Source organism: Scatophagus argus, chromosome 13, assembly GCF_020382885.2.
Source record: "Scatophagus argus isolate fScaArg1 chromosome 13, fScaArg1.pri, whole genome shotgun sequence".
Taxonomy (NCBI): domain Eukaryota; kingdom Metazoa; phylum Chordata; class Actinopteri; family Scatophagidae; genus Scatophagus; species Scatophagus argus.
The window spans coordinates 5,952,632-5,965,156 of record NC_058505.1 but is presented as its reverse complement, the minus strand read 5'-3'; the positions used below and the strand labels follow the sequence as shown (position 1 = coordinate 5,965,156).

Here is a 12,525-nt window from a genome sequence, read left to right as displayed (position 1 = left end):
CATGTGATGTAAGCCGCTGAGACAAGGAGGAAGCCGTGAAGAAATAGGCAATGGGAAAGACATATTAATATGGAAATCAGAGACCGGCTGCATGCTCTGTCTGCTCTCTCTCTGTCTGTGTGAACACAGAAGTATGCAAGTGTTGCTTACTGCATGCACTTACTTACTACAGTATGAAGGATGAAAGCACAGATGAAAAATATGTTTTCAGGAAAGCAGTGATACTTTAGTATAATGAGAAAAAAACATGCTTTGCTACTGCATTTTTCAAGCAAAGACATGCGCTAATAAACTTATACACATATGTGAACTGTATACCCTGCTGAAGCCACAACAACCTTGTCTGTTCCAATACTAGTAAAATTTGATCATACAGTACAGCCTCCTTCACACATAGTAAATTAGTGGGACAACCCTTCAGGCACTGCTAATGATTTTCACCCTTCAGATATACAGTGACATTCAGGAACATTTCCATCTTTTCACACATGCAAGTTGCTGACAAGTGATGTTCTTTCATGATCTGTTTGAATCCACAACACACATCTGATCATTAAAAGGAACACTAAAGAGCTTGGGATGCTGAACTGGACACAACTAGAGACGGCGGATGCCAACATGTCAGCAGTGAGGTCTTGTTAATGGTTTACTGGCTCCAAATGAAAACATCTGTCATCAGATGGATGCAAGCTTTCACATCTTTTTCCCTGCACTCTTACTGCTTTTGTTCACAAAGTTTAGATCCTGTACATAGCAGTTACACTAGGTTTTGAGGTTGTTGTTCCTCAACATTTTAGAGACTGACTCCATGCATTTAAGGGACTTCGGTGTAGCACAAAAAGCACATGTTGATGCTTTCACTATTCATGGCTGCCGTCCCTCCAGAGACAGCTTATGTTGATGTACTTTCTCTCCATATATTATTTACAAAGGAAGCCTGGGCCTTAATGAGCACTAATTAAACGCTGGAGACTGGAAGATGACTGGCAGAAAACATCGCAGCATGTGACAGGCATCTGGTTGGAAGATAAGTGAGCAGGCGTTGGCAGAGCCGATGAGAACCTTACGGTGGTAGCAAAGTAACGCTGGGGGTCGTGTGAACTTGCACTTGAACCTGACTTTCAAACTCTGTCAATCAAGCTGGCTACAGCTGTCATGGTTCACAGGGCACAGGCTTGGAGGATTGGCGTGTGTGTGTGTGTGTGCTGCATGTGAGAGACTGGATAAGAGCCAGTGAGTTTGTGTGTACATATGTGTGTGTGCTGCGTGCAGTTTGTGTTGGCTGGTTCATGTGGTTACGTGAAGGGCAAGACTGCAATGTAGCCATTTATAGGGGTGACAGAAAAGATTTCATTGCAGTACTAAAAAAAGACTTTATACTGTGTTTGATTGGCTTGACTCAGCGTTTACTTTGGCTTTCAGCCATGTAAACTGATCTCTTCACAACTCATCACATTTTCAACTGCTAAATAATGAACAATGCAAGATACCATCGTCACTAAACAATTCTGTTGGATCTTTGCTGTTATTCGTCGGGCCATACTTACTTGTAGCCACACTTACACATTCTTAGTTCATGAAGAATTTCTTAAAACGCTACCTAAAGTTTGCAAATGTTTGCATTATTTGTATTAGCATGTTTCTTTCAGATTTTGCTTATTTGTTTTACCGTGCAATTACATTTTCTGTTAATCTTATCTCACTAGATGATAGTCTAAAAGCTATTTAATCCTTTGTAATAAAGATTGAGTTTTCATTTAAGAAAGATTTTGTAGATTTTGCAGCCTTAAAAATCACCATCTGTTGTACTGCCACTACCTCGACATTCCCATGAACTGCACGTTTAGTCCTTAATGATAATGCCTTGTTTGTTAGCTATTTATATATACATATAAATTGTTTAGTTTGAGTTGCAGTCTGAAGCAACTCAACAAGGCAAGACGCAGTATCTTTCCATCGCTTATATGGGTTGGTAAAAAAACAAACAAAAAAAAACATTGTTCAAAACTGAAAGCTTGAAACTTATACTGCTGTTTGGGCATGATATAAAATTTAAATAGTGAATCATCAACTGAACTTTGGCAATGACTGATCGTGTAAACAGCAGGCTGTCACACAGTCAGCAGACATGAAAAGAGAAGCCATCCGTCTGAGGCAGGAAATGTCCCAAAAGGGACACAAACAGACATTGCTCAGAGATGAAGGTGAGTTTGGGTTCAAAAATGTTTGCTTGTGACAATGCTGAAGGAGGGAAAAATATATAAAACACGGGCTAGGTTAAAAACCCAGCTACAAAGCTGTTTACACACTGTGGAACTGCGGATGCTCGGCAGTCTTTGTAGTGGTTGCAACACCGTCTCGTTACATCTCACCATTTATAAAGAGAAACAACCTACTGAAACATAGAAACTTTCTATTGTATTTGCACCAGTTACCATTGTGTAGTAAGATTACATTAGCTGAACAAAAGTGGTCTGCACTCAGGACTCATAAAGGGGGGTTACAGGTCTGATGTGGGTAGTGAATAGTAATTGAGAAGGGTGATAACAGTGGATCAGAGTGATACAATAACATTGTATAAAACAAAGTTATGGCTGCTGGAATGACTACGTCTCACTTTTTCAAACATGGCCACATCTTTATCTGAAAAATGACGTGTAATTTTGCTAAGTCTTCATTGCAACAGTCAAAGGTGATGAAATATTTTTCGCAAGCAGGACTAAAGAATAAACAGCATCAAACCACACAATGCTGATTTAATTCCTCCTGATATACTCCGTCCTGCCTTATGAACCTGCAAGCTTCAGAGGGAGAGAGTGACACACAAAGAGAGTTCAACATATAAGATTATTCAAATGTCAGTAATAAATTTCTATATGCGACTATTGGAAAGCACACACAGTAGATATCCTCGGGGTTCAGATCTTCTGTACGTGGTTCAGTGGGCTGCGATGCCCGTTATGTGGAGAAGTTACAAATTTAGACTCTTTTTAAGTGCAAGATACATTTGAAGTATGTGATACGGTACTTTTATGAGTTCAGGATTCCCACCGGGAGAGGAAGATACAGTTTGTCTATGGCTCGAGGGGAACATTGGGGAGCATATAATAACAGTAAAATGGTTCATATCTTATCTAAAACCATTATTCTTTTGTACCCAAATTGCCTTTGAATAACTCTAATATATACCTCAGAGGGAACGTTCAGGATAAAAAATGCTGCTTTGTCTTTGAAATTTGCTTTTGTTTAACATTTGTCGGCATAGAAAGCCAGTCGGGAATAAAACACCCCCCTGTTTAATTTCTACAAGCCTGCAGTCAAATTAATGCTAAATATTCTTCCTGTCTTACAAAGCAGCTTGTTCAGTTTTGAGACATGCTAGTATAAAAAATCGCATATTGTGAGAAAAATCTACTTGTTTCTCTGCAAGCTGCACACCATCTCTGATGCTTCATACCTATTAAGTTAAGTAAACTTTTAAACCCTCTATGGATCGTTCCTTAATACCTTCTCAGTCTTCTTGTATTGCATGTCTATGTTTTATTGATATCTCGGACCTGAAGTCCTGTTGAAAAGTTTTTTTTATATACCAGGAAAAAAAAGAAAAAGAGAAAGGAACAGCGAGGTCAGAAAAAATTAAAGCAGAGAGGAGAAAAGGTTGGGGAAAATAGAGAATGACATGGGGGATGATAGAAATAGCACATTAGCACTTATGGATTAGCTGCTTCACATTCCCAGGCCCTGCTGCAGTCCTGTAGATGTGCAGCTCTGACCGCGCAGCCAGCCAGCAGCGGTCATGTCTTAATTAACGAGCAGACATCTGATCAATAAGTGAGGAACGATGGAGAGGGAGACGTGAAAGGTGGGACAGCCTGCACGGTTCAAGGTTTTTGTTTTCCGTTGATGTGGAATAACTTTAGAAATCAATAGCATGGCTAGCCTCGTCACACACTCTGACTCTAATCAGAAGAGGTGGAAAAATAATTCCCTCTCTACCATTATACTTTATATCTTCTTTTAGCCATCATACAAGATGCACACATACACTGTACAGGAGGATTGGTCTCAGCAATTTCAGTGCAATGTGACTCTGAGCCTTGTAAAACCTGATTCATAAACTTGTGCATTGTAACAATTCCTAGATTATTAAAGAGATATCTACTTTGGTTCTTTTATGCTCACATGTGTGGTATCTGAAGCTTCCCAGGATCTGTTTCTGAATGAAATGTCGTTTACTTTTATTGGTGTGTCTGCTTTGTTTCAACCTGCCTGAGGCGCTTACAGTAAGGTTGGGATTTTTTTTCTCACATTGACTTCTAAGAGCCTGCAGATATCGAGTTATGTTCATTAAAGATTTGTATGCACACAAGTGAACCATGATAATAATATCATTTTATTTAATTAAACACATTTGTAATTTTGTGCTGATTTATTATTATTATGTAAAATGGTCATGACATCAAGAAAAGCTCTTTTATAATTAATTAATTAATTAATCAAATTCTTCTTATTATTATTACTATTAGCATTGTTTTGTTTTGTTTTGTTTTTTTTTGGGGGGGGGGGGGGGTTGCTTCACTTTCCAGACCTTTATGAAAAAATGTAGAATGTCTTAACACACCTTGGCAATCTGGTTTATGTAAGATATTGATGCAAAGCTCTAAATTAGATTTAATGACAGTGTGTTCTAAAAATTCTTGCTTTCGAAAATATCTGTGTGTGGCATCTACACTGTGGTGAGAATAGGGAAATACTGATACTACTATGGCAATAACCTATTTCTGCAGTGTCCGTGATGTAGCCTCTGGACCCTATACATAAAGCTTATGCAAGTACAGCACCTTAACACAGAGGTATAAATTAAACTTATCCTTCTAAACTCATACAGGCAACTAATACATTTGGTGGAAGTTAAGAAAAGACTGTGATTGCAGTGACTAAAAAATTACTTGCAGGTCTGTACTCAGGCCTGTATTAATATCATATTTGCCACCCTGACATCCACACACTTACTTTCCACCTGACATAAAGGACTCCCTACTTCATTCACTGGTACTGAACATGAATCATGAGATGCAGAATCACCCAGTATGAGCATAATTCCTTATACTGTTGTACAAAATTGTATATCTTCTCCTGCTGATGTTTTATATTGCAGAACTTTTTCTTCCTTGCAACTCTGTTGTATGTGGAAGTGTTTAAAATTGAAAACTAGCTGCCTAGTCTTCTTTTTCTTTTTTTGTTTCTGAAAGGGAGTTAATTTGTTTTATGATAGATTTTTCTGCTTTCTATATTTTCTCCAAATTAGATCACTTATTCATTTGTAACTAACTTTTATATTTTCTTTCTGCCTCTGCAAGTAATTTCTAAAATTGAAGTGTAAAATGAGGCTGAAACCGTTCACAGATCATTGTAAGGATATTGTGTAATTTCACGTCTCTGTAGCAGGCCAGTGTCCATCCATTCAGAGCTCCGTCATTTATGAACATATCCGCAGGTTACCTGACACTGCAACCTGTGTATGACTGGAAGTTTATCAGCGTTTGCGGAGTATTCTGGGAATTCTCGGACAGGATGGTCATTCTGTGATAAGACTTTCACATTTGGTTATAGCCAGAAGGCTGCTGAGGCTGGTGGGAACTCTAATCAGTCTCTCCCCACCCACCTCCATCACCCTCTTTCAAGTGAGTTACTGATCCACCTCTGGACAGAAACCCTATGTTTATTTTCTTTTCTTTCTCACTGCAAACTTTTGGTGGAAAATTGAATTTGATGCCCAGGGGCAGGATGGAAAATTGGGCAAAATAGCTTATTTCCCCCCCAACCAACCTTTTGCTACTCTTTGTAATGAATGGCAAAATAAGATATCTGTGGGAGATGCTTTTCTGTGCTGGGTAGCAGGCCTTGCAATTTAGAGCTCATCAATTCATGTTTACAGTACGAGTGCAAATGTTGGAAGAGTGTGTCTGACTGCAGAACGTGTATATCTCTCTAGGGGTAAATTGCGAATATCACATGCCACCATTATGGAAAAGTTGCTATGCCATAATCAAAGACGTCAAACATCATGAAGTGTTGTCACATTTTTTTTACCAGTTATGACAGATCATGTTCCGTCACTGATTTATAACCAACAGTCGTAGATGACTGAAAAATGTTACAGATCTCGCAAAATGTGTGTTATTTAAAGGAAAATATGTAGCCTGCTCAAAAATGAAACCTTGTGGATTAAATCATAAATATACTCATAATTAAACAGGACAAGGCTAAATTTGGAACCACGGCCTGGCAATTCTGAATGCCTCCAAGTTTCCCTGATACGTCTCTGATGATTACCATTTAATCATCTACAAATGCTCTTAATTACAAGATTAGTCTCCTACCAATTAGTCAGCGTGCTAATGGTTCTAATCTGCCATTGAAGTCGACTGAATTCTAATTAGGGACTAACTGTTTCAATTCACCCAGGGCCCATCTAATGGGTCATTACCAACCTAGTTATCCTCATATAAACCAACTGCAGCAAGCAACACAGGTCTCATTTGGAGAGCAGCTGTAGAGGCTTTATGACCATCATGTGGGCCATTTCCATGTGTCATGAAACGACAATGTTTCCATTCTCTGAATGGAATGGATGGATCACAGAGGTATTCTGATGACTCATTAATGAAAATATTATACACTCCAGCATTTCAGGCTGTGTTAATGACATACACACAGAAAATGTTGTCAAAAATGTAGGTTTTCAAATTGGAAAATTAGTGAGCCATTAAGTTTTAGCTTAAGTGGACAGATGGAGGAGCATCTAAATTCAAACTGTTTTATGCAATTTTGGATTATTTTGTCTTGGTTTTCTGGCCTGCTAACGCATGCTATCAACATCCTCAATTCCAATGATAAAATCTGAGAAACTTGTAGCATGCTACCTGTTCAGTAACAAATTATGAATTAGCAACAAGTTGAATGAACATAATGGGGAGAAGTATTAAACTAATAATATACCCCTGAGGTGTTTTGCTGCCCCCAAGTGGCCCAAAATCACTTTATGCAGCTTTAATAAACCTAAAGTAATACATCATGCTTTTAATTAATTATTTGTTTATTTGCTTCTGACATTACAATACAAAGAACTTTTTACAGTCAAAGGCTATACAAATAATTAGCCACATAACAGGTTCCCTTCCTAAAATACTTTCAAGTTCCTTATAATTATTCATGCAGAAGAACTCATCAGAAATTAAGGACATTTAACTAAAAGAGCAGCCCTTAAATCATCATATATTGAGCAATAAAAATGAAATTGCCTTTGTCTTCGTTCTCCTTCACTCTCCAGTAGTTCACCTGCCTGTTTCTACAGATAATGGCAATATACCTGAACATGTGTATGTGCACATCTATCTTTGACTCTTTGTTTAATTCAGACTCTGCTATGTAGTTATTTTTTATCGGACAATAAAATGATAACATGTTCCCATATTGTTTATGTATTATATCTGTACAGCTTGCAATTCAGGAAACCAGTATGAATTGTGATAGTAGATGTAGGAATTGATTATGGAGATGAGTATATGTAATACACTATGGAAAGGTTGATCAGTTACAATAAGAAACTTGTATTGATGCAAAATATTCTTATTCAGAGGTCACTGCAATAAAAAGTAAGTAAGTTATTCGCTAAACCGACATGCTGTTGGTTTAAAGCAAAAACATTTAACCAATGTAAGTTCAACTTTATGCACTACCTGACACAATAATGGTGATAATACATTATGGGGAGATGCCTACATAATCTTGATGTATGTCGGCAATAAAAAATTAAGAGCGACATGTATTAAAACTCTTCACTTTGCCATGGCTCACAGGATGCAATTTCTGCCCTCTGTCCTTGTCAGGTTAGGGTTATAATAAGTAATTTAGGAGACTGTTATCTGCTCAAGCTTTTGAGCTGCACTTTTGGGCAGGCTCGGGCTCGACTTGAAATGGAAGGGGGCACTGAAGCTTCTTGTCTTTACATTTTGAGCATTCAACTGCTTATGATCAGCAATTCCAGGAAAAGACAACCTTTTCAGAAAATACTTCAGACTTGAATTTAGAAAATATTAACAAAGTATTTTTCACAGAACAAAAAATAGGTTGATGTTTACCAGCCACAGTACACAGGCTTTCATTCCAACAGATCACCTCAGCAGGTGTCAGACTGATGAGTTCTTCCTCTCTACTTGAAGTAGTGCTAATTAGTGTGTGGTATCTTTTGCTTGGAGTGAAAACCTGCAAACTGTTGGCTCACAATAGCACATGGTTGGCTACCTGTGCTAGAAATTTACATCTCTCACCTTATATTTCATTTCGATATCATCATTTCACCTGCAGCTATCGCTTGAAAACCATATGTACGCCTCATCTGAAGAATGTGTGAGGTCTGTGTGCATATTCCCACTGCACGTTCCTCCTTTTATAAATACAAATTTATACGTGGGAAATCTTGTTTGTTGTAAGTATGCATAATTTATACATCTGACTCCTTCTGTTTGAAAAATAAATTCCCCTGGACAGTTTTAATTTGCAGAGTTACATCAGTACTGTTTCTGACACAAGGTTTCACATTGTTCCACTGAACACTGTTGGTGGCTGTAAGCTGTATAAACGCACAGTATTATACCAACAAAGGTGGTGAAGATGGACGTAAACCATTCATGATTTTAAATATCGTAAAATTGGCCCTGTAAATGTTTTATGATGAAGGATCTGAAATCCATATCTTTTGTTTGCCAGAAAACTTATTTAAATAGGTTGTGAATTTGAAACCAGCAGTATGTTTGTATTCACTTCAGTAATTTACAATCTACGAACAGAAAGTGCATTCAGCAACACTTAAGCAATGGTTTGATCTGATTCAAACCAAATCCAGTAAGGAATATAAATGGGTCTTACCTGCCCTGCACCTTGACGTCAGAGATGGCATAGAAGTATCTGGACAGGTTATTCTCATCGACCATGGTGGCTCCGGTGGCTGGCTTCAGCAGCCTAATCCTCAGATCAGTGATGGTGAAGAAGTCCCTCAGGTTCTTGGTGGTATCCAGCTGGCCATACAGCGAGGCCATGTTGTGCAGCCGAGGCCCAGCAAAGAGGGCAAAGCGGTCCTTTATCTCAAAACGCACCGTCTTGTCATTCTTCCACACGTAGCCTCGGGAGTAGTCCTCAGTGCAGATGATATCCAGCAGAGTGCGTTGGGTGAGGTCGTTCACTGTTTTGGGCTCCATGGTGAAAGCGTCCAGGCAGTCGGTGGCATAGAACTGGTACGGGGTCCAGGTCCGACCGTAGTCAAGTGACTTTTCCAGGACCATCTGCTCTGGTCGGCCTGACTCAAAGGTCAGAATGATGTCGTCGGTCAGCTCAATGGTTTTGTTCCATGACAGTGTGATGTTAACCTGAAGGGGCTTTGGGTATTTCTTCCATGAGGTGGATTGCCAAAAAGTTGTGGGGTTGCGACCCTCAAAGTCGAACATCAGTTCTGGAGGATGTGCCAGCTCCTCAGTAGCAGCGTCACATTCATTGTTGCACATATAGGGATTCTCCTAATACAAAACAAAGAGATACACACGTCAATGAACATTTCAATCAGGTTATAAAAATGTGTATTGTGTAACTAATTTGCAAGTAATTAACTGCCAACTTGAGTGAGTTGCTATGAAATATGAAGTACTGTCAAAGTGCACTGCCCTAGATTAAAACTTAAGCAGTTTAAATTTGGGGTTAAATTTGCGCACACTAACATGAGGTAATGCATCAGTACTAGTACAACATATCTTCATAACATTACATTGCATTTGTTGATTGTTGAGTCTCAATGAATAGAATAAAACAGAGTCGGTTTTCAACTGTCTTTCTGCAGCAGTGTTGACACCCAGAAATTTCCAGAAAACAGCAAAGTAATAAGAAAATATAGGCAGAGGGCAGGGTCTCTGCAGATGTAGAGTTTGCCTCACACTTCTGTTGGCTCAGAAGGGATGACTATGAGGGATTATTTTTGCATGAGTCTATACTGCATAGTATACCTTGGACATTCAAGTATGTAGGGCGTACACTATAAAACACAGTATATAAGAGAAATCCTGACAGAATCTGTAGCGAATCAAGAATTGCATAAAGGCAGATGAAGAATACAAAGTAAAACACATGAAAAAACAGCTATAGTATTTATGCCTGAGAGGAAGGTCATGAAATTATTTTTCCACAATTTGCTAATGAGCGGTTTAGGGCAGGATTTACCTTTTTGTGTTAGGCTGAGTGAGGCTTGTACGCTACTTTTGGATTGTATCAATCCTCCCTGCTAGCAGAGGAGCTCTGCAGCAAGCTAACTGATAAAAGTTTGATCAGAATTGATCAGAATGGTGGTGAAGAAATACAAAATGAAGAACCAGGCTGCAAATATTTCAAATTTTAACATGCCCATTTTGTTCAATAAAATGGACAAATAGACAAAAAAAAAGTAAGGCTGAGCTAACCTCTGTAGTTTGAGGACGTGAAGCGCAGCAATTGAAATGTCAAAAAAGGCAGCATTGCTATATTTAATTTTGAATAAATTATTCAGAGGAAAAGTGGAATCCTAGCACACTTTCTAGTTACAGAGCAGCTCGCTCCCACCCTTATCATTATAAACCCTAAAGCATCTCCCAGGTCCACTTTGCCTCGAAAGGTTATTTGCTTTTCCAATACCTTGTTGGCTTGCCACCCTATCATGATTCCACCACCGTATTCAATAGCATTTCTATCACATTTAGGCTGACGTGTATTTTATAATCTGCGGAGGCAATGTTGGCCCTAGAGCTGCGGGAGACAGTGACCCTCTCATTAAGATGACATTGTGGATCCCATATTCTCGTTCAGCGCCATTCCTGCCTACACTGCCACCCAAATTGCCAGTGTAATTGATATTCCTGTGTGGGTTTTCAGCTGAGATGGGGATGGAATCCCGATGAGTGTTTCTTATGAAACACGCGAAGGGACATGCATTTTTCATGGGTCTGTGTCTGCTCTGTACCACAGACGTTCACTGAGTCTGGATGTTTATGTGAGCGTGTTCGTGGGGAGAAAGAGGAGCTCTTGATGTGTTTGCTTGTGAGAGAGATAGCGAGCTCTGAATGTGTTTACCTCGGTGTGCACATGCAGTATGTTTCCTTGTGTGTGTGTGTGTGTGTGTGCGAGTGAATGGCAAAAGAGATAGACAGAGAGAAAGAGAGCTGAAACAGAGCCAGAGAGCACAAGACACACTCCAATTGACATTCCTCTCACCTCTGCTCCAGGAACAATGAGGTTAAGTGCAGATGAGATTCAGATCAACTGTAAAGCGGTTCGATAATCAGCAATCATCCGACACTCTACACGCAAAATTATCTAAAGGTGAGAACAGTGCTATCTGCAACATTACTCGCTTATCTCTCTGGTATTGTAGTGCATTGAACACAGACTGACACTTTGAGGAGTGAAGATCACTGGCAGGAATACTGATAAGCAGGCACCATTATATTTTATTCGTAAAGACCAATTTCTCCATTTTGTCTTTGAGAGCAAGAACTCTAAAATCCTCTCATCCAAAGAAAAACTTTATTTGAGTCTTTATCTTCTTCACAGGGAAATCTATGTATGACTTGCCTGTATTTAGATAGAGATCTTCTCAGTCCATTTTATTTCCTGTGGGACTGTGATATCCTATCAGTGACCTGCTTGTCAGCTAGAGGCGATAAGTATACCATGAGGAACAAGACTGAGGGATTGTGGGTCACTAGGCCTGCACGGCTGACTCAAAAGAGCATTGCATGATCCAATTAGGAGGGTAATAAGGGTTACGCTGCTAAGACAGAGAGTGAGAGAAAAAGAGCAAGTGGGAGGCAGGGAAAGATTGTCAGCGCGGACCTTTTTGCAATGTGTTTTTTTTTTTAAAGGAAGATCTCAGATGCTAAAAGTATTCTCCTCTCACGCCCATGCACACCCACACACAAACACAGAGCCAACATGAAGCTTGAAAAGCCACAATGTAGCCTGAAAAGAGAAACACACACACACACCGAGAAAGAGAGGTCTCTGTAAGAGAGAGGTAAGGGGTTACAGGGAGGACGATGGCTGCCTGAGTTTGACCAAGGGGACAGTAAATTGTTTTAGTGTCAACTGTTTGCCAATGACATGTGCTGAGGCTCGTTATATTCCCTACTTGTGCATGAACAGCCTTGGAGGTCTGCTCAGATCGCGGACCTTGACCGTACGTGGGAGCGAGGGAGGAAGAGAGACACAGGCAGTGTGAGAGAGATACTGATTTCCCTGTTGACGTTCAAGATCATGAATTTTCACTTGTATTTCTTTCATTTGTTGTCACGGATAGGTCTGAGAGAGACTGCCTTTGCGTCTTCCAAAATGGGAGCCTTATTCACCCACGATATAAAGAACTCAGACTGCAGCGTCCGTGGCTAATGAGAAAAACAATTTCCTCGCTCAACAGTGAGAAGCAGAGTAAATAGAAGCTTTAAAGAG

General features: G+C 39.5%; 1 protein-coding gene across 2 annotated transcripts in view; it reads right to left on the bottom strand.

Moving 5' to 3' along the window:
* Positions 1 to 12,525, bottom strand: part of LOC124069824 (netrin-G1-like) — a 59,947-nt gene that overhangs the window by 20,552 nt on the left and 26,870 nt on the right. For both annotated transcript variants that reach the window (XM_046409289.1, XM_046409288.1), the window contains exon 3: positions 8,932 to 9,575. In XM_046409289.1, the coding sequence (XP_046265245.1) occupies positions 8,932 to 9,575 (644 nt within the window). The remainder of the gene's footprint in view (positions 1 to 8,931; positions 9,576 to 12,525) is intronic.